This window comes from Ranitomeya variabilis, chromosome 4 (genome assembly GCF_051348905.1).
Source record: "Ranitomeya variabilis isolate aRanVar5 chromosome 4, aRanVar5.hap1, whole genome shotgun sequence".
NCBI lineage: Eukaryota > Metazoa > Chordata > Amphibia > Anura > Dendrobatidae > Ranitomeya > Ranitomeya variabilis.
The window spans coordinates 642476952-642498642 of NC_135235.1; the positions used below are offsets into that span (position 1 = coordinate 642476952).

Below are 21691 nucleotides of genomic sequence, written 5' to 3' on the forward strand. Positions count from 1 at the left end.
GCTCCAAATTTTTTTTAGCCAATAATCTAGATATGCATTAGTTTTTCACAATCTGCGCCAGATCCGGTTTTTCCAACATTCGCCGGATTGTGCCTGATGCAAAAAACCTGATGTGTGAAAGTAGCCTTAGGTTGCTTTCACACATCAGTTTTTTGCCGTCAGTCACAATCCGGTGGCTCGACGGATCCATCGTAAATTGTGAAAAACTGATGCGACTAATCCGTTTTTCCGTCGGATCCGACTAGCGGATCCAGCAAAAAAAGGATCTGTCGCATCAGTTTTTCATCTGTTTCTTCTGGTTTTTTTATCCGTTTTACGATGGATACGACGGATCCGTTTTTTATAAATGCTCATGGGAGGCTCCCAAACCTTATTGGCTATTGAAAACCTATATATACAGTGTTTCTACAGCCCATCTTTGACAGGTTGAAGAGCAAGTGGCAAAGATGGAAGGCGTGATGGCAAACATTCCGAAGATTTATATGGATTTCACTTTTGAGGCGAATCGTCTGGAATCGATTGTTCTGGAAAAGGAGCGAAAAAGACAGGACATCATACATCAGCGCCGACTTCGTTTTTGGATCCACCCAATTACAGCACGAGTAAACCCCGAGAAGTTTTTCAGCTACATTCGGATGAAAGCGGAGAACTTCGATTTTTTGGGGTGGAAAGGATTGGACGCCTCATCAGAAGTGACACATATTGCCGCTTCTCCATTTCACCGGTGGAGCATCTGATGGTGACTCTTCGGTAAGCCATTTTTATTGTATCTCCTATTGGTAAAGCAGACTGATAACTGTAATGTTGTTGCTGGTATTTTGTATTAATTATTGCCTTGCCTTTCTTCACAGATTCCTTGCAACTGGAGAATGCCTTTCATCACTCCATTTCCAATTCAGGCTCGGGATTTCCACCATATCGGGGATTGTTTAGCACACCTGCCGTGCACTGTGAGACTGTCTACATGAAGAATTTATCCCACAATGGAGATTTGGCTGGACATTGCTGATAATTTCCCCAAAATTTGTCAGTTTCCCAATTGCTTGGGTGCAGTGGATGGGAAACATTTGTATCGTGAAACCTGCTGCATCTGGGGCGTCATTTGTATGGAAACACCTTCCAATTTCCACCACCAAGACCGCTTCCTGAAACCTCTGGATTACCAATGCCTTTTGTATGTGTTCGAGATGAAGCGTTCCAACTCTCGAAACACCTGCTGAAGCCATACTCAAGTAGTGGATTGACGCCAACTAAAAGAGATTTTAATTAATTGGTGGAGTGCACTTTTGGGATTCTAACATGCAAATGGCGAGTTCTGTTGACCGCAATTAACCTGAAGACTGACACTGTGGACGAGGTGGTGAAAGCTTGTGTGGTCCTGCACAATTTCGTAATATGCAAGGAACAGATTGCCATTGATGACAACTTCGATTAAACCACCTTGAATGATTATCATATCATTACTTTTATAAGTTCTGTGTCAGTTTCCAGAATGAATTTGCTGAATACTTTATTTCACCTCAAGGAAGAGTACACTGGCAGGATGAGGTAGTTTGAAAACTTTGTCTTGAACCTTGGACCTTGTTACCCAAAGTATTGAACCTTGTTTTATCCAAATTATTGGACCTGGTTGGGTTTTACCCAAAGTATTGTACCTGCTTTACCCAAAGTATTGGACCTGGTTTACCCAAACTATTGGACATGGTTGGGTTTTACCCAAAGTATTGTATCTGGTTTGGTTTTACCCAAAGTATTGCACCTGCTTAGGTTTTACCCAAAGTATTGTACCTGTTTTACCCAAAGTATTGTACCTGGTTGAGTTTTACCCAAAGTATTGTACCTTGTTTTACCCAGAGTATTTAACCTTATAATTAAATAAATAAAAGACAAAACATTTTAAACAAAAAAAATATTTTATTATTTACAAATTTTAAAAAATATTTACAAGTTAAGGTAGTGTGGGGTGGAGATACTACTGGCGGGGGTGTCAGATTGGACCACTTCGACAGTGGGAGTGTGGAGAGAGGATTGTGCGTGGTGAAGGATCAAATGGTAAAACAGAAGGTGAAGGGGTGGAGAAAGAGAATAGGTGGACATAAAACCTGGAGTAGGGATGGGAATTTGGAAGGTTTGAGGGGTGGAGTGGAGGGATTGGGAGGTGGTGGGTGGAGAAGAAGGTTGTGTTTGGGGCATGATGGGGGTGGAAGGAGACTGGTGGTAGTGGGCAGGAAGTAGAGGTTGGGCAGGGAGTGGAGGCACAGGTGATGTGGTTGGGAACTGGTAAGGGGCAGGGAGCTGGTACAGGGCAGGAAGATGGTATTGTATAGGAGGGGGAGGAGGGACAGTGGCTGGAGGGGGGCAGGTGCTGGAGGAACTACCGGAGCGGGTGGAGGGGCTTTGGAGGTAACATTCGCTAGGGCAAACTGGCAGGCTTGCATTACATGCATCTGCTGGTGAAGAGATAGCTTGCCTATGCCCTCGTGTACTGTCTGGAAAAAGGAGTGTTTTTTCGATTTACTTGCATCTGAATGCATCCTATCCAGTCGCGTGTGCAACTCAAGAATACTGTTGTTGAGCAGGTTAAATCCAGCAGTCATTTGCTCAGACAACAGTTTGAGAGAGTTCTGGAAGGCTGTATTTAGATGCAAGAACTCAGGCGCATAGCTCTTTTCCTGACCCCTCTGGCGCTGCCACCCAAAACCCAAAGGTGTTCTAGAGGTGGCAGCAGTGTCACAAGGGTGGGGTAAAGGAAAAGCTACATCCTCACCAGCAGCTTCATGTAACGGAGTCTGCCACGATGCTCCAGCACTGGTGGATGGGACCGAGGGATCAGATGTGAGGGAAGGCTGGGAAGGTACAGGAGGGTCAGGTCTGTCGAAGTGGCCCCCAGTGGCGGACTCCTGTGGGATCTCTTCAGAACGGTTCAACTCTGCAGGCTCCCGAGTGCTGCAGACGGTGCTGTGGAGCAAAGAAAAAAAAATGTAATTAATATATTGTTATTGTTTGGCCCTGGCTGAAACAAAAAAAAAAAAAGGTTACTCATGAAAACATTATTACTTAGTTAATGGGGTGGGCAATATTTACTTTCTGCTAACCATAGTCGACCGGACGAACGACACGGCTCTAGCATATTTGTACTTGCTCCTGCGTCTTCCCGATCCACTCGGGGCCTGCATCTTTTTGCTGAACTCCTTCTGGAAACGATCCCTGAGTGACCGCCACCGGTTGATAACTCTTTCCCCTGTAAAGTGAAAGCACAAATTGTTAGTATACAACACATTACAGCCAGCAACATAACTGAACTGTGAATACTTACATGCTGGATTCCGGGCCCGAACCTCAAGGTCCTCCCAATGATCCACAACTTCGTGGCAGACTTCCTCCCAAAGCCGACGGGTCACAACAACATGAGAATGGCGGCGGTCCCCCATGTTCCACAGCAGCTCCAGCTCTTGTATTAGATCAATGAGGAGGTCAACATCTAGACCGGCCTCCTCACTGTCAAAGTCGGGAGTACGCTGTGAAGCCTGTTAAAGAAGACAAGAAACAAAAACATTACATTCAAATCCTCAACATGAAGTGGAAAAATACAAGAAAAAAAAAAAGGTACTTACTCGATGGCGACAGCCCCAATGCTCACGCTGACAACCCTGGGAGGCGCTTTGAGGACTTCTAGATTGAGCCCTAGAATTGGAAGACTGTTATGACCCCAATGGCGAGGGTCTCAGAGGAACGTGGAAGTCTGCAGAATACAAAAAACCAGCTCATAGGGCAGTGGTAACTGGGTTGACCATATATCTACTCCTAACGCCAACACTAGAAGTAGCCGGGGATCATTCCTACGTTGATTCTAGATGACACGCGCCAGCCGGAGAATCTAGCTACCCCTAGTAGAGGAAAACAAAGACCTTTCTTGCCTCCAGAGAAGGGGACCCCAAAGCTGGATAGAAGCCCCCCACAAATAATGACGGTGAGGTAAGAGGAAATGACAAACACAGAAATGAACCAGGTTTAGCACAGAGAGGCCCGCTTACTGATAGCAGAATAAAGAAAGGTAACTTATATGGTCAACAAAAACCCTATCAAAATCCACACTGGAAATTCAAGAACCCCCGAACCGTCTAACGGTCCGGGGGGAGAACACCAGCCCCCTAGAGCTTCCAGCAAAGGTCAGGATATAGATTTGGAACAAGCTGGACAAAAATACAAAACCAAAACAAATAGCAAAAAGCAAAAGGCAGACTTAGCTGATATAACTGGAACCAGGATCAGTAGACAAGAGCACAGCAGACTAGCTCTGATAACTACGTTGCCAGGCATTGAACTGAAGGTCCAGGGAGCTTATATAGCAACACCCCTAACTAACGACCCAGGTGCGGATAAAAGGAATGACAGAAAAACCAGAGTCAAAAAACTAGTAACCACTAGAGGGAGCAAAAAGCAAATTCACAACAGTTCCCCCCCCTTAGTGAGGGGTCACCGAACCCTCACCACGACCACCAGGGCGATCAGGATGAGCGGCATGAAAGGCACGAACTAAATCGGCCGCATGAACATCAGAGGCGACCACCCAGGAATTATCCTCCTGACCATAGCCCTTCCACTTGACCAGGTACTGAAGCCTCCGCCTGGAGAGGCGAGAATCCAAGATCTTCTCCACCACGTACTCCAACTCGCCCTCAACCAACACAGGAGCAGGAGGCTCAGCAGAAGGAACTACAGGCACAATGTACCGCCGCAACAAGGACCTATGAAATACATTGTGAATAGCAAACGACACAGGAAGATCCAGACGAAAAGATACAGGATTAAGGATTTCCAATATCTTGTAAGGCCCAATAAAACGAGGTTTAAATTTGGGAGAGGAGACCTTCATAGGAACAAAGCGGGAAGAAAGCCATACCAAATCCCCAACGCGTAGTCGGGGACCCACACCGCGGCGGCGGTTGGCAAAGCGCTGAGCCTTCTCCTGTGACAACTTCAAGTTGTCCACCACATGATTCCAGATCTGCTGCAACCTATCCACCACAGAATCCACCCCAGGACAGTCAGAAGGCTCCACATGACCCGAAGAAAAGCGAGGATGGAAACCAGAGTTGCAGAAAAAAGGCGAAACCAAGGTGGCGGAACTAGCCCGATTATTAAGGGCAAACTCAGCCAACGGCAAGAATGTCACCCAATCGTCCTGATCAGCAGAGACAAAACACCTCAAATAAGCCTCCAAAGTCTGATTGGTTCGCTCCGTCTGTCCATTAGTCTGAGGATGGAAAGCAGACGAAAACGACAAATCAATGCCCATCCTACTACAAAAGGATCGCCAGAACCTGGAAACGAACTGGGATCCTCTGTCTGACACAATATTCTCAGGGATGCCGTGCAAACGAACCACGTTCTGGAAAAACACAGGAACCAGATCGGAAGAGGAAGGCAGCTTAGGCAAAGGAACCAAATGGACCATCTTGGAGAAGCGATCACATATCACCCAGATAACGGACATGCCCTGAGATAGCGGAAGATCAGAAATGAAATCCATGGAGATATGTGTCCAAGGTCTCTTCGGGACAGGCAAGGGCAAGAGCAAACCGCTGGCACGAGAACAGCAAGGCTTAGCTCGAGCACAAGTCCCACAGGACTGCACAAATGACCGCACATCCCTTGACAAGGAAGGCCACCAAAAGGACCTGGCCACCAGATCTCTGGTGCCAAAAATTCCCGGGTGACCTGCCAACACCGAGGAATGAACCTCGGAAATGACTCTGCTGGTCCACTCATCCGGGACAAACAGTCTGTCAGGTGGACAAGACTCAGGCCTATCAGCCTGAAATCTCTGCAACACACGTCGCAGATCCGGAGAAATAGCTGACAAGATAACTCCATCTTTAAGAATACCAACAGGATCAGCGACTCCAGGAGCATCAGGCACAAAGCTCCTAGAAAGAGCATCGGCCTTCACATTCTTTGAACCTGGTAAATACGAGACAACAAAATCAAAGCGGGAGAAAAACAATGACCAGCGGGCCTGTCTCGGATTAAGGCGTTTAGCAGACTCGAGATACATCAGATTTTTGTGATCAGTCAAGACCACCACACGATGCTTAGCACCCTCGAGCCAATGACGCCACTCCTCAAATGCCCATTTCATGGCCAACAACTCCCGATTGCCCACATCATAATTTCGCTCGGCAGGCGAAAACTTCCTAGAGAAAAAGGCACAAGGTTTCATAACAGAGCAACCAGGGCCTCTCTGCGACAAAACGGCCCCTGCCCCAATCTCCGAAGCATCCACCTCAACCTGAAAGGGAAGTGAGACGTCAGGCTGGCACAAAACAGGCGCCGAAGTAAACCGGCGTTTCAACTCCTGGAAAGCCTCCACGGCAGCAGGAGCCCAGTTAGCTACATCGGAGCCCTTCTTGGTCATATCCGTCAAAGGTTTCACAATGCTAGAAAAATTAGCGATAAAACGACGGTAGAAGTTAGCGAAGCCCAAGAACTTCTGAAGACTCTTAACTGACGAGGGCTGAGTCCAATCAAGAATAGCTCGGACCTTGACTGGGTCCATCTCCACAGCAGAAGGGGAAAAAATGAACCCCAAAAAGGGAACCTTCTGTACACCAAAGAGACACTTTGAGCCCTTGACAAACAAAGAATTTTCACGCAAAATTTTAAAGACCAACCTGACCTGCTCCACATGCGAATCCCAATTATCAGAAAAAACCAAAATATCATCCAGATAAACAATCAAAAATTTATCCAGATACTTCCGGAAAATGTCATGCATAAAGGACTGAAAAACTGAAGGCGCATTGGAGAGCCCAAAAGGCATCACCAAGTACTCAAAATGACCTTCGGGCGTATTGAATGCGGTTTTCCATTCATCACCTTGCTTAATGCGCACAAGGTTGTACGCACCACGAAGGTCTATCTTGGTGAACCACTTGGCACCCTTAATCCGGGCAAACAAGTCAGACAACAGCGGTAAAGGATACTGAAATTTGACAGTGATCTTATTTAAAAGCCGATAATCAATACAAGGTCTCAAAGATCCGTCCTTTTTTGCCACAAAAAAGAATCCCGCACCAAGAGGGGAAGAAGACGGACGAATATGTCCTTTCTCCAGAGACTCCTTGATATATGAACGCATAGCGGTATGTTCAGGTACCGACAGATTAAACAGTCTTCCCTTAGGAAACTTACTGCCTGGGATCAAATCTATAGCACAGTCACAGTCCCTATGAGGAGGCAGTGCACTGGACTCAGACTCACTGAAGACATCCTGATAATCAGACAAATACTCCGGAACTTCCGAAGGCGTAGAAGAAGCAATAGACACAGGCAGGGAATCCCCATGAATACCACGACAGCCCCAACTTGAGACTGACATAGCCTTCCAGTCAAGGACTGGATTATGGGTCTGTAACCATGGCAGCCCTAAAACAACCAAATCATGCATTTTATGTAAAACCAGGAAACGTATCACCTCGCGGTGTTCAGGAGTCATGCACATGGTAACCTGTGTCCAATACTGCGGTTTATTTGCTGCCAATGGTGTAGCATCAATACCCCTAAGAGGAATAGGATTTTCTAATGGTTCAAGAGTAAAACCACAGCGCTTAGCAAATGAGAGATCCATGAGACTCAGGGCAGCACCTGAATCTACAAACGCCATGACAGGATAAGATGACAGTGAGCAAATCAAAGTTACAGACAGAATAAATTTAGGTTGCAAATTACCAACGGTGACAGGACTAACAACCTTAGCTATACGTTTAGAGCATGCTGAGATAACATGTGTAGAATCACCACAGTAGTAGCACAAGCCATTCCGGCGTCTATGAATTTTCCGCTCATTTCTAGTCAGGATTCTATCACATTGCATTAAATCAGGTGTCTGTTCAGACAACACCATGAGGGAATTTGCGGTTTTGCGCTCCCGCAACCGCCGGTCAATTTGAATAGCCAGTGCCATAGTGTCATTCAGACCTGTGGGAATGGGAAAACCCACCATAACATTCTTAATGGCTTCAGAAAGGCCATCTCTAAAATTAGCGGCCAGTGCACACTCGTTCCAATGTGTCAGCACGGACCATTTCCGAAATTTTTGGCAATACACTTCAGCCTCGTCCTGCCCCTGAGACATAGCCAGCAAGGCCTTTTCTGCCTGAATCTCAAGATTGGGTTCCTCATAAAGTAAACCGAGCGCCAGAAAAAACGCATCAAGATCAGCCAATGCCGGATCTCCTGGCGCCAGCGAAAAAGCCCAATCCTGAGGGTCGCCCCGTAAGAACGAAATCACAATTTTTACTTGCTGAGCAGAATCTCCAGATGAACAGGGTCTCAGGGACAAAAACAAAAAACAATTTACAATTATTCACGAAATTCCTAAACTTAAACCTGTCTCCGGAAAACAGTTCAGGAATCGGTATTTTAGGTTCTGACCTAGGATTTCTGATAACATAGTCTTGTATGCCCTGCACACGAGTAGCCAGCTGGTCCACACTTGTAATCAAGGTCTGGACATTCATGTCTGCAGCAAGCATAGCCACTCTGAGGTAAAGGGGAAGAAGAAAAAAAAAAAAACTCAGAATCTTCTTTCTTATAATCCCTCTTCTGCAATGCATTAAACATTTAATACTGGCCTGGCAAACTGTTATGACCCCAATGGCGAGGGTCTCAGAGGAACGTGGAAGTCTGCAGAATACAAAAAAACAGCTCATAGGGCAGTGGTAACTGGGTTGACCATATATCTACTCCTAACGCCAACACTAGAAGTAGCCGGGGATCATTCCTACGTTGATTCTAGATGACACGCGCCAGCCGGAGAATCTAGCTACCCCTAGTAGAGGAAAACAAAGACCTTTCTTGCCTCCAGAGAAGGGGACCCCAAAGCTGGATAGAAGCCCCCCACAAATAATGACGGTGAGGTAAGAGGAAATGACAAACACAGAAATGAACCAGGTTTAGCACAGAGAGGCCCGCTTACTGATAGCAGAATAAAGAAAGGTAACTTATATGGTCAACAAAAACCCTATCAAAATCCACACTGGAAATTCAAGAACCCCCGAACCGTCTAACGGTCCGGGGGGAGAACACCAGCCCCCTAGAGCTTCCAGCAAAGGTCAGGATATAGATTTGGAACAAGCTGGACAAAAATACAAAACCAAAACAAATAGCAAAAAGCAAAAGGCAGACTTAGCTGATATAACTGGAACCAGGATCAGTAGACAAGAGCACAGCAGACTAGCTCTGATAACTACGTTGCCAGGCATTGAACTGAAGGTCCAGGGAGCTTATATAGCAACACCCCTAACTAACGACCCAGGTGCGGATAAAAGGAATGACAGAAAAACCAGAGTCAAAAAACTAGTAACCACTAGAGGGAGCAAAAAGCAAATTCACAACAGAAGACTAAAAAAAAAATATTATGTGCTTGGATGTAGACTTACGTGTTGTGTGTACTGTGATGTCTGTGATGTGGTTCTGCGTTGCATGAAAGAAACTTACAAAATGCGAGCCTGCTCCGGGTATTTCTCCACCCCATCCGTCTCCTTCTGGAAGCACCTCTGATGCTGCAGCTCCTGTTAAACAAGAATTATATATTAATAATATATATATGTTACGTGAACATCACCAAAAAGAAAAAAAAGAAAAATATTTATTTGCCTCACAGCGCTGACGATGTGGGGGAGGGCTCCCAGAAGAACACAATATCTTGGCTGGCTGGTGGCCTGGAAGGCTGTGGCTGGCCTGATAGGATGTGGCTGGCTGCTGGCCTGGTAGGCTCTGGCTGGCTGCTTGACTGGTAGGCTGTGGCTGGCTGCTGGCCTGATAGGCTGTGGCTGGCTGCTGGCCTGGTACGCTGTGGCTGGCTGCTGGCCTGGTAGGCTGTGGCTGGCCGCTGGCCTGGTAGGCTGTGGCTGGCCGCTGGCCTGGTAGGCTGTGGCTGGCCGCTGGCCTGGTAGGCTGTGGCTGGCTGCTGGCCTTGTAGGCTGTGGCTGGGGCAGGTTTTTGCTCTGGTTGCAGGTTTTTGCTCAGGCTGGCGGCAGGTTTTTGCTCAGGCTGGCGGCAGGTTTTTGCTCAGGCTGGTGGCAGGTTTTTGCTCAGGCTGACGTCAGCTTTTTGCTCTGGCTGGCAGCAGGTTCTTGCTTTCTGTCTTGCTTGCAGGCTGGAATATGGATGAGTGAAGCCCTACCTGACAGGCTTTATATACACCTTTCCTAATTGAGGGCTGGCCAATTGTATCCTAATTACATAGGAGCATGCGCAGTTTAAAAAAATGTAATCAGGCGCCAAATTCTGTAATGATGGATCCGGCGCCCTCCGGTGCCCATAGGCTTTCATTCTAGCAAACGCTGGACGGCGCCGGATCCGGCGCTGTCTGGTTTTTCACCACAGACAAAAAATGTAACTTTGTCAGTTCTTTCCCGCCACCGGATAAACAATTTTCAACAGATTTGGCGAACGACGGATGAAATGTGAGGCCATTTGTCGCAATCCGTCGCTAATACAAGTCTATGAGAAAAAAATGGGTTCCGGCGGCATCATTCGCTGGATCCATTTTTTCAAAAATCTGCCGGACTGAGCCTGATGGCAAAAAACTGATGTGTGATAGCAGCCTAAGGGTATGTGCACAAGCTGCGGATTTCCTGCAGATCCACAGCGTTTTATACCGCGCAGAAACGCTGCAGATCCGCAATTGATTTACAGTACAATGTAAATCAATAGGAAAACAAAACGCTGTGCTAGTGGTGCAGAAAATTCCGTGCAGAAACGCTGCGGATTAAAAGAAGTAGCATGTCACTTCTTTTTTGCGGATCAGCAGCATTTTTGTACCCATTCCATTATAGAAATCCGCAGGGGTAAAAACCGCAGTAAATCCGCAGCAAATCCGCACAAAAAAGCATCAATTCTGCCCCTGCGTTCTCTGCCAAGAGATGCAGAATCCGCACCAAAAATTCCTAAGCCCAATCCGCAACGTGGGCACATAGCCTTAGGGTTATATTTGATAAATAACTTTCCTGTATTTCCTATATCCAATTGTTCACATGTTCATATCACCTGCATCTTAAAAACATCTCCAGATTACGATCTTTCTCACAATTGAAACTGAAAAATTCTTACTGTCGCTCTTATTCATTCTCATCTGAACTACTGCAACTCTTTACTGATCAGTCTCCTCTAACCAAACTTTCTCCTCTCCAATCTGTCCTGAATGTGGCAGCCAGGATTGTATATCTGTCCAGCTGCTTCACCGATTCCTCCACCCTGTGCCAGTCATTGCACTGGTTACCAATCCACTACAGAGCACAATATAAACTTTTTGCTCTCACCTACAAAGCTCTCCACAGTTCTACACTACCCTACATCTCCTCCCTCGTCTCTGTATGTCATCCCACCTGTTCTCTCCATTCTGCTACTGATCCAAACCTAACATCCTCTATCACTGCAGCCTTGCAACGCTGGGATCCTGGGTTCAAATCCCACAAAGGACAACATCTGCAAGGAGTTTGTATGTTCTCCCCGTGTTTGCGTGGCTTTCCTCCGGGTTCTCCGGTTTCCTCCCACACTCCAAAGACAAACTGATAGGGATTCTACTGTAGATTGTGAGCCCCATTGGGGACAGAGATGACAATGTCTGTAAAGTGCTGTGGAATTAATGGCGCTATGTGAATGAGTAAAAATAAATAAATTAACCTCGCACCTCCATCTCCAAGACTCCCCTCGTGCTGTGCCAGTCTTTTGGGATGCACTATTACGGAAGATCCGATTAACACCTGGCCCCCATATTTTTAAGCATGTTTTAGAAACAGATCTCTTTATACAGGCCTGTCACCTCACTAATCTAACTCTCTCCTCTTTTTTACTTATCTTGAAAACCTGGTTACTCTTATTTATCTGTCTCCGCATCTTCCATGTACCCAAGAGCAAATAGTAGTTGCACGTAGACACACACTGGCTGATGACCGGATCATGCAGCTTTATATGAAAATCCTTATATATTATAATGATGGCTGGACCATACATAACATTCTACCTATTGTGTCCCCCCTATTTCCTTATAGATTGTAGCCTGTGACCAGGACCCTCACTTCTTGTGTAAGTGTTGAACTAAGTGTTACTTTGTGATGGCTTTATTGTTTGTACATGTCCCCGCTTAATTGTAAAGTGCTGCGGAATATGTTGGCGCTATATAAATAAAATTATTATTATTAATATTCATCTAATCCAATACAGACTGATATAGCGACACAGACGGGAACACGTTCTGTCTCCTGGAATGTGACGGCAGCACTGAGGGGGTTACTGCCCCCTGCCCCCGCCCAGTAATGGGGAATCTCCAGCACCTACCTTCACCTGCAGCTGAGTCGGCACAATAGTTATATGGTAGAGGCTGACTCCAAAAGGGTAAAAGACCTTTGGTGACGTCATGCCCATGTGACCATGTGAGGGGATGATGTCACAGGAAGAGACGGGGCTTGTCCTAGTGCAAACCTGATATCAGGAAGCCACATTGTGCTGTGGCTGCTGCTGAGGCTGTGGAGGGATTACACTGAGGAGCTGCGTAGTGAAGCATTGTCCTTTTTATACATAGGACTCAGTGATCTGAGGGGTTTTAAGGGCACAGATAAGTGGATGTTCCTACATGGGGGCTGCATAGTGATGGGTTGCACAGGGAACTGGGCGATTTTGTGCATGTGGTGCTGTGTGGATTATTATTATTTATAATATATATTATATATATTATATATAATATAGCACCATTAATTCCATGGTGCTGTACATGAGAAGGGGTTACATACAAATTACAGCTATCACTTACAGTAACTAACAATGACAGACTGGTACAGAGGGGTGATGACCCTGCCCTTGCGGGCTTACATTCTACAGGATGGTGGGAAAGGAGACAATAGGCTGGGCGTGTGTGGCAGCTCCGGTGTTGGTTAGGGGGTGATATTATTTGCATGTACAGGGGGCTGCGTGGGAAAGGAGGGAGTGCTGTTCCTCATGTGGGGGAAGAGAGGGTGCTGTTTCTTTCGTGGGACTGGGGGTCTGTGTGGGGAAGAAGGGGATGCTGTTATTTACATGGGGCTGGGGGTCCGTGTGGGGTGGGAGGGGTAGTGTTACTCTCTTGGTGCTACGTGATGGGGGTCTGCATGGGAAGGAAGGGGTGTTACTCTTGTGGGGCTGCATGCTTGGGGGGGTCTGCGTGGGGAGGGATTGGGTGTTGTTACTTACTTGGGATTGTGTACTGGGGGGCTGATGTGGGGAGGGAGGTGATATTTTGTGGATGGGGCTGAGTTCTAAGGGGCGGATGTGGGGAAGGGGATGATTTTTGTGTGTGTGGGCTGCATGGTGAAGATGGTGATGTTATTCATATGGGGCTGTGTACTATTGGGGTGATGTTTTGTGTGTGGGGGGGCTAAAATAAAAACACCAAGAAAAAGGCAGAGATGCTTACCTGCCCAGGCCTCAAAACAAATGCACTACCGGTACAGTGTACCCAACTAAAGATGGTGGCTGCACAGGTGCAGTAATACTGATGAGACAGCCAGCCTACAATCAGGGAGTGACGGGTACACCAGTGCACAAAAAAAACCAGCCTGTATGCGGCAATGTTCACACACAGAAGGTGCAGAGCATCTGGCTCACAGCCTATTAATGACGCTCATACTCTTAGATCAGGCGGGCTGCCCAGTGCTAACTAAAATGCATCCTGTGTGAACAGAGGCCACAGTTTACAGAGCCATCTGAGCCCAACTGCACCCTGAAAAAATATATAAAGTGCAAAAAACACAATAGCAATATATAGCAATATATGTGAGGTATTAGTTGAGATTCTGGCCAAAATACAGACCCACATCACGGGTCCTCACGTTTTGCGAGTCCTACTCTAACATCAAAACCATAAAAAGACTTGAAAATCTTGAGTACTGGGCAGGTAAGCATCTCTGCCTTTTTCTTGCTGTTTTTATTATAGATTTTTGGAGGATTTTCAAGTCATCTTTTTGTGGTTTTGATGTTTGTGTTAAGGGCTGCATGGGGAAGGAGTGATGTTACTGGGGGCTGATATGTGGAAGGGGGTAATGTTTTGTGTGGGGGCCTGCAAAAGGAAGGAGGTAATGTTTTGTGTGTGACTGCATGCTGGGGGTTGATGTGGGGAAGGGGTGATGTTTCGTGCATGGGACTGCTTGGGGAAGGGGGTGATGACACTCAGCGCTGCGCAGGATATTGTGTGATGTCACTTGCGTTGGGCTGCATGTGGGGGGATGCACAGGGAAGTGTAATGTTACTTGTGTGGGTCTGCGTGTGGTGGGTGGGGGCTGAACAGGGAAAGGGGTCATGTTGGGTGATCTTAAGGGATTGATATTATTTACATGAGACTCTCTGCCTGAAGGGACTACACAGTGAGAACTGAGTAATGTTTTGTACATATATCTGGTTTTTTTTAATTAATAGCATTGGGTGACACAGGACTTTAGGTTTACGCTTGGCCACCAGGAGGCTCGAAACTGCGTAAATAAAAAATTATATATATTGTGACAGAGACACTTCAAATTTACGGTATGTTAACCCCTTAAGCCCCGAGGGTGGTTTGCACGTTAATGACCGGGCCAATTTTTACAATTCTGACCACTGTCCCTTTATGAGGTTATAACTCTGGAACGCTTCAACGGATCTTGGCGATTCTGACATTGTTTTCTCGTGACATATTGTACTTCATGTTAGTGGTAAAATTTCTTCGATATAACTTGCGTTTATTTGTGAAAAAAACGAATATTTGGCGAAAATTTTGAAAATTTCGCAATTTTCCAACTTTGAATTTTTATGCCCTTAAATCACAGACATATGTCACACAAAATACTTAATAAATAACATTTCCCACATGTCTACTTTACATCAGCACAATTTTGGAACCAAAATTTTTTTTTGTGACGGAGTTATAAGGGTTAAAAGTTGACCAGCAATTTCTCATTTTTACAACACCATTTTTTTTTAGGGACCACATCTCATTTGAAGTCATTTTGACGGGTCTATATGATAGAAAATACCCAAGTGTGACACCATTCTAAAAACTGCACCCCTCAAGGTACTCAAAACCACTTTCAAGAAGTTTATTAACCCTTCAGGTGTTTCACAGGAATTTTTGGAATGTTTAAATAAAAATGAACATTTAACTTTTTTTCACACAAAATTTATTTCAGCTCCAATTTGTTTTATTTTACCAAGGGTAACAGGAGAAAATAGACCCCAAAAGTTGTTGTACAATTTGTCCTGAGTACGCTGATACCCCATATGTGGGGGTAAACCACAGTTTGGGCGCATGGCAGAGCTCGGAAGGAAAGGAGCGCCATTTGACTTTTCAATGCAAAATTGACTGGAATTGAGATGGGACGCCATGTTGCATTTGGAGAGCCCCTGATGTGCCTAAACATTGAAACCCCCCACAAGTGACACCATTTTGGAAAGTAGACCCCCTAAGGAACTTATCTAGATGTGTGGTGAGCACTTTGACCCAACAAGTGCTTTACAGAAGTTTATAATGCAGAGCCGTAAAAATAAAAAATCATATTTTTTCACAAAAATTATCTTTTCACCCCCAATTTTTTATTTTCCCAAGGGTGAGAGAAGAAATTGGACCCCAAAAATTGTTGTGCAATTTGTCCTGAGTACGCTGATACCCCATATGTGGGTGTAAACCATTGTTTGGGCGCAGAGCAGAGCTCGGAAGGGAAGGAGCGCCATTTGACTTTTCAATGCAAAATTGACTGGAATTGAGATGGGACGCCATGTTGCATTTAGAGAGCCCTTGATATGCCTAAACATTGAAACCCCTAACAAGTGACACCATTTTGGAAAGTAGACCCCCTAAGGAACTTATCTAGATGTGTGGTGAGCACTTTGACCCAACAAGTGCTTTACAGAAGTTTATAATGCAGAGCCGTAAAAATAAAAAATCATATTTTTTCACAAAAATGATCTTTTCACCCCCAATTTTTTATTTTCCCAAGGGTAAGAGAAGAAATTGGACCCCAAAAATTGTTGTGCAATTTGTCCTGAGTACACTGATACCCCATATGTGGGTGTAAACCATTGTTTGGGCGCAGGGCAGAGCTCAGAAGGGAAGGAGCGCCATTTGACTTTTCAATGCAAAATTGACTGGAATTGAGATGGGACGCCATGTTGCGTTTGGAGAGCCCCTAATGTGCCTAAACATTGAAACCCCCCACGAGTGACACCATTTTGGAAAGTAGACCCCTTAAGGAACTTATCTAGATGTGTGTTGAGCACTTTGACCCAACAAGTGCTTCACAGAAGTTTATAATGCAGAGCCGTAAAAATAAAAAATCATATTTTTTCACAAAAATGATCTTTTCACCCCCATTTTTTTATTTCCCCAAGGGTAAGAGAAGAAATTGGACCCCAAAAATTGTTGTGCAATTTGTCCTGAGTACACTGATACCCCATATGTGGGTGTAAACCATTGTTTGGGCGCAGGGCAGAGCTCAGAAGGGAAGGAGCGCCATTTGACTTTTCAATGCAAAATTGACTGGAATTAAGATGGGATGCCATGTTGCGTTTGGAGAGCCCCTGATGTGCCTAAACATTAAACCCCCCCACAAGTGACACCATTTTGGAAAGTAGACCCCCTAAGGAACTTATCTAGATGTGTTTTGATAGCTTTGAACCCCCAAGTGTTTCACTACAGTTTATAACGCAGAGCCGTGAAAATAAAAATTATTTTTTTTTTTCACAAAAATGATTTTTTAGCCCCCAGTTTTGTATTTTCACAAGGGTATCAGGATAAATTGGACCCCAAAAGTTGTTGTCCAATTTGTCTGGAGTACGCTGATACCCCCTATGTGGGGGGGAACCACTGTTTGGGCGCATGACAGAGCTCGGAAGGGAAGGAGCGCCATTTGGAATTCAGACTTAAATGGATTGGTCTGCAGGCGTCACGTTGCATTTGCAGAGCCCCTGATGTACCCAAACAGTACAAACCCCCCACAAGTGACCCCATATTGGAAACTAGACCCCCCAAGGAACTTATCTAGATGTGTTGTGAGAACTTTGAACCCCCAAGTGTTTCACTACAGTTTATAACGCAGAGCCGTGAAAATAAAAATTATTTTTCTTTTTCACAAAAATGATTTTTTAGCCCCCAGTTTTGTATTTTCACAAGGGTATCAGGATAAATTGGACCCTAAAAGTTGTTGTCCAATTTGTCCTGAGTACGCTGATACCCCCTATGTGGGGGGGAACCACTGTTTGGGCGCATGACAGAGCTCGGAAGGGAAGGAGCGCCATTTGGAATGCAGACTTAAATGGATTGGTCTGCAGGCGTCACGTTGCATTTGCAGAGCCCCTGATGTACCCAAACAGTACAAACCCCCCACAAGTGACCCCATATTGGAAACTAGACCTCCCAAGGAACTTATCTAGATGTGTTGTGAGAACTTTGAACCCCCAAGTGTTTCACTACAGTTTACAACGCAGAGCCGTGAAAATAAAACATATTTTTTTTCCCACAAAAATGATTTTTAGCCCCCCAAATTTTTATTTTCCCAAGGATAACAAGAGAACTTGGACCCCAGAAGTTGTTGTTCAATTTGTCCCTAGTACGCTGATACCCCATATGTTGGGGTAAACCCCTTTTTGGACGCACGGGAGAGCTCGGAAGGGAAGGAGCACTGTTTTACTTTTTCAACGCAGAATTGGCTGGAATTGAGATTGGACGCCATGTCGCGTTTGGAGAGCCCCTGATGTGCCTGAACAGTGGAAACTCCCCAATTCTACCTGAAACCCTACCCCTAACCGTTTACTGAACATTTTCTGACAGTCATAAGTGCCACGTATATAAGTGCCACGTATATAAGTGCCACGTATATAAGTGCCACGTATTTAAGTGCCACGTATTTAAGTGCCACGTATTTAAGTGCCACGTATTTAAGTGCCACGATATTTCAGTGCCACGATATTTCAGTGCCACGATATTTCAGTGCCACAATATTTCAGTGCCACGTATTTCAGTGCCACGTATTTCAGTGCCACGTATTTCAGTGCCACGTATTTCAGTGCCACGTATTTCAGGCACTGAAAAATACGTGGCACGTAAATACGTGGCACGTAAATACGTGGCACTTAAATACGTGGCACTTAAATACGTGGCAATTATATACGTGGCCACTGAAATATCGTGGCACTTATATACGTATATACGTATATAAACGTATATTTCAGTGCCACGTATTTCAGGCACTGAAAAATACGTGGCACGTAAATACGTGGCACGTAAATACGTGGCACTGAAATACGTGGCACTGAAATACGTGGCACTTACATACGTGGCACTTAAATACGTGGCACTTAAATACGTGGCACTTATATACGTGGCCACTGAAATATCGTGGCACTTATATACGTATATACGTATATAAACGTATATTTCAGTGCCACGTATTTCAGTGCCACGTATTTCAGGTTAGGGGTAGGGTTAGGGGTAGGGTTAGGGTTTTTTGTTTTTTTCTTGTTTTCTTGTGTTTTTCTATAAAAACGCATGCGTTTTACCGCGTTTACATGCATTTTTTCACACATGCGGTTTTTTAAAAAAACGCATGCAGATAAAAACGCAAGTGTGAAACCAGACTAAAAGACGCTTTTTATAGCAAAAAAGTTTTTGCGTCTCCACATTTTGAGACCTATAATTTTTCCACATTTTGGTCCACAGAGTCATGTGAGGTCTTGTTTTTTGCGGGACGAGTTGACGTTTTTATTGGTAACATTTTCGGACACGTGACCATTTTTTATCACTTTTTATTCCGATTTTTGTGAGGCAGAATAACCAAAAACCAGCTATTCATGAATTTCTTTTGGGAGAGGCGTTTATACCGTTCTGCGCTTGGTAAAATTGATAAAGCAGTTTTATTCGTCGGGTCAGTACGATTACAGCGATACCTCATTTATATCATTTTTTTATGTTTTGACGCTTTTATACGATAAAAACTATTTTATAGAAAAAATAATTATTTTGGCATCGCTTTATTCTGAGGACTATAACTTTTTTATTTTTTTGCTGATGATGCTGCATGGCGGCTCGTTTTTTGCGGGACAAGATGACGTTTTCAGCGGTAACATGGTTATTTATATCCGTCTTTTTGATCGCGTGTTATTCCACTTTTTGTTCGGCGGTATGGTAATAAAGCGTTGTTTTTTGCCTCGTTTTTTTTTTTTTTCTTACGGTGTTTACTGAAGGGGTTAACTAGTGGGCCAGTTTTATAGGTTGGGTCGTTACGGACGCGGCGATACTAAATATGTGTACTTTTATTATTTTTGTTTGTTTTTTTTAGATAAAGAAATGTATTTATGGGAATAATATTTTTTTTTTTATTATTATTTATTTAGGAATTATTATTTTTTTTTTTTTACACATGTGGAAATTTTTTTTTTTACTTTTTTACTTTGTCCCAGGGGGGGACATCACAGATCGCAGATCTGATAGTGTGCACAGCACTCTATCAGATCCGTGATCATACTTTCATCGGAGCAGGCTGCAGCTTTCATCTGCAGCCTGCTCCGACCCGGAAGTGCTCCCTGCAGGACCCGGATACAGCCCCTCGGCCATTTTGGATCCGGGGCCTGCAGGGAGAAGACGTTCGGTACGATGTGAGTACATCACCTTGTACCGATCGTCTCAGGGAAGCACGCAGGGAGCCCCCTCCCTGCGCGATGCTTCCCTGTACCGCCGGTACACCGCGATCATGTTTGATCGCGGTGTTCCGGGGGTTAATGTGCCGGGGGCGGTCCGTGACCGCTCCTGGCACATAGTGCCGGATGTCAGCTGCGATATGCAGCCGACACCCGGCCGCGATCGGCCGCGCTCCCCCCGTGAGCGCGGCCGATCGCGTATGACGTACTATACCGTCACCGGGAATTAAGGCCCACCCCACCTCGACGGTATAGTACGTCAGATGGGATTAAGGGGTTAAGAACCTATAACTCTGCCCTTCACCTCACCAAACAGACCTACTACACCACCCTGATCTCCTCACTATCCAGCAACCCCAAGAAACTTTTTAACACCTTTCACTCCCTCCTCAGGCCAAAAGCACAAGATCCTATCACAGACATTTGTGCTGATGACCTGGCCTCCCACTTTATAGAGAAAACAGACAATATCTGTCAGGAAATCCGCTCCCAGACACCAAGTGCAATGACTCCCATCCCTCCCTGCATCTCCCCTGGCTCACTCTCCACATTCGATCCCATCACAGAAAAAGAAGTCTCCAAGCTCCTCTCCTCTTCTCGTCCGACTACATGCACTACCACCCCCATTCCCTCACACCTCCTCCAGTCTCTCTCTCCAGTTGTCACAACTCACCTAACCACAATCTTTAATCTCTCCCTCTCTGGCATTTTCCCCCCCTCCTTCAAACACTCTATCATTACTCCATTTACTCCATTACTAAAAAAACCCACCCTCGACCCATCCTGCACAAACAACTACAGACCGGTCTCCAATCTCCCCTTCATCTATAAACTCTTGGAGCGCCTGATCTACTCCCGCCTTACCCGTTACCTCCCACTCATTCCCTCCTAGACCCTTCACTGTCCAGTTTTGCCCCCTACATTCGACAGAAACTACACTCATCAAGGTGACCAATGACCTTCTGACAGCAAAATGTAACCATGACCACTCTCTGCTCATTCTTCTCGACCATTCTGCAGCTTTTGACACTGTTGACCACCCTCTCCTACTCTCTAGGCTCCAGTCACCAGGCATTAAGGACACTGCTCTCTCCTGGTTCTCCTCCTATCTTTCTGACCACTCCTTCAGTGTTTCTGTTCTCTGGTTCCACTTCATCTCCTCTTCCTCTCACTGTCAGGGTACCCCAGGGCTCAGTCCTTGGCCCCCTTCTCTTCTCTTCTACACGGCCCCAACTGGACAGACCATCAGCAGATTTGGGTTTCAGTACCATCTTTATGCTGATGACACACAACTATACACGTCATCCCCTGACCTTACCCCCGCTGTACTACAGAACGCCACTGACTGTCTGTCCGCAGTCTCCAACATCATGTCCGCTCTCTATCTGAAAGTCAATCTCTCCAAAACTGAACCTCTTCTGCTCCCGCCATCTACTAACCTCCCTAAATCTGACATTTCCCTCTCCGTGGGTGGCACCATAATAACACCCTGGCAGCAGGCGCGCTGTCTGGGTGTTTTGTTTGACTCCGATCTCTCCTTCGCATCCCATATACAATCTCTTGCCGGCTCATGCTGCTTACACCTAAAGAACATCTCTAGAATCTGCCCTTTTCTTACCGTGGAGACAACAAAAACCCTCACTGTCGCCCTGATCCACTCCCGCCTTGACTACTGCAATGCTCTATTAATTGGCCTCCCCCTTACTCGACTTTCCCCTCTCTAGTCCATCCTTAATGCAGCAGCCAGGGTTGTCCATCTGGCTAATCGTTACTCAGATGCATCGGCTCTTCGCCAGTCATTACACTGGCTGCCCATTCATTACAGGATACAATTCAAAGTTCTTGTTCTCACCCACAAAGCTCTCCACAGTGCGGCACCCCCATACATCTCCTCCCTCATTTCGGTCTATCGGCCTAGCCGACCGCTGCGCTCTGCAAATGACTTTCGACTAACCTCGGCAGTAATCCGTACCTCACACTCCCGACTCCA

At 45.6% G+C, this 21691-nt stretch overlaps 2 protein-coding genes across 2 annotated transcripts in view; both read right to left on the reverse strand.

Moving 5' to 3' along the window:
* LOC143767036 (gastrula zinc finger protein XlCGF66.1-like) overlaps positions 1-12426 on the reverse strand; it is a 32297-nt gene extending 19871 nt beyond the window's left edge. The window contains exon 1 of the mRNA XM_077255057.1: positions 12346-12426. Coding sequence (XP_077111172.1) covers positions 12346-12426 — 81 coding nt within the window. The remainder of the gene's footprint in view (positions 1-12345) is intronic.
* LOC143767037 (uncharacterized) lies at positions 1962-11904 on the reverse strand. The gene is made up of 4 exons (XM_077255058.1): positions 11845-11904; positions 3317-3527; positions 3085-3241; positions 1962-2958 (listed from the first exon to the last, which is right to left on the reverse strand). The coding sequence occupies exons 1-4, from the start codon at positions 11902-11904 to the stop codon at positions 2046-2048; spliced, it is 1341 nt and encodes a 446-aa protein (XP_077111173.1). The 3' UTR covers positions 1962-2045.
* Positions 12427-21691: the final 9265 nt, after the last annotated feature.

What these genes read in the sequence shown, in the direction of transcription:
- LOC143767037 (XM_077255058.1), bottom strand. Translation starts at nt 11,904, where the DNA reads ATGCGGAGACAGATAAATAAGAGTAACCAGGTTTTCAAGATAAGTAAA. An exon ending in TAAGTAAAAAAGAGGAGAGA is followed by an intron (nt 3,528 to 11,844) that starts GTTAGATTAGTG and finishes CTTCTTTAACAG; the next exon opens with GCTTCACAGCGTACTCCCGA. An exon ending in TCGACTATGGTTAGCAGAAA is followed by an intron (nt 2,959 to 3,084) that starts GTAAATATTGCC and finishes TTTGCTCCACAG; the next exon opens with CACCGTCTGCAGCACTCGGG.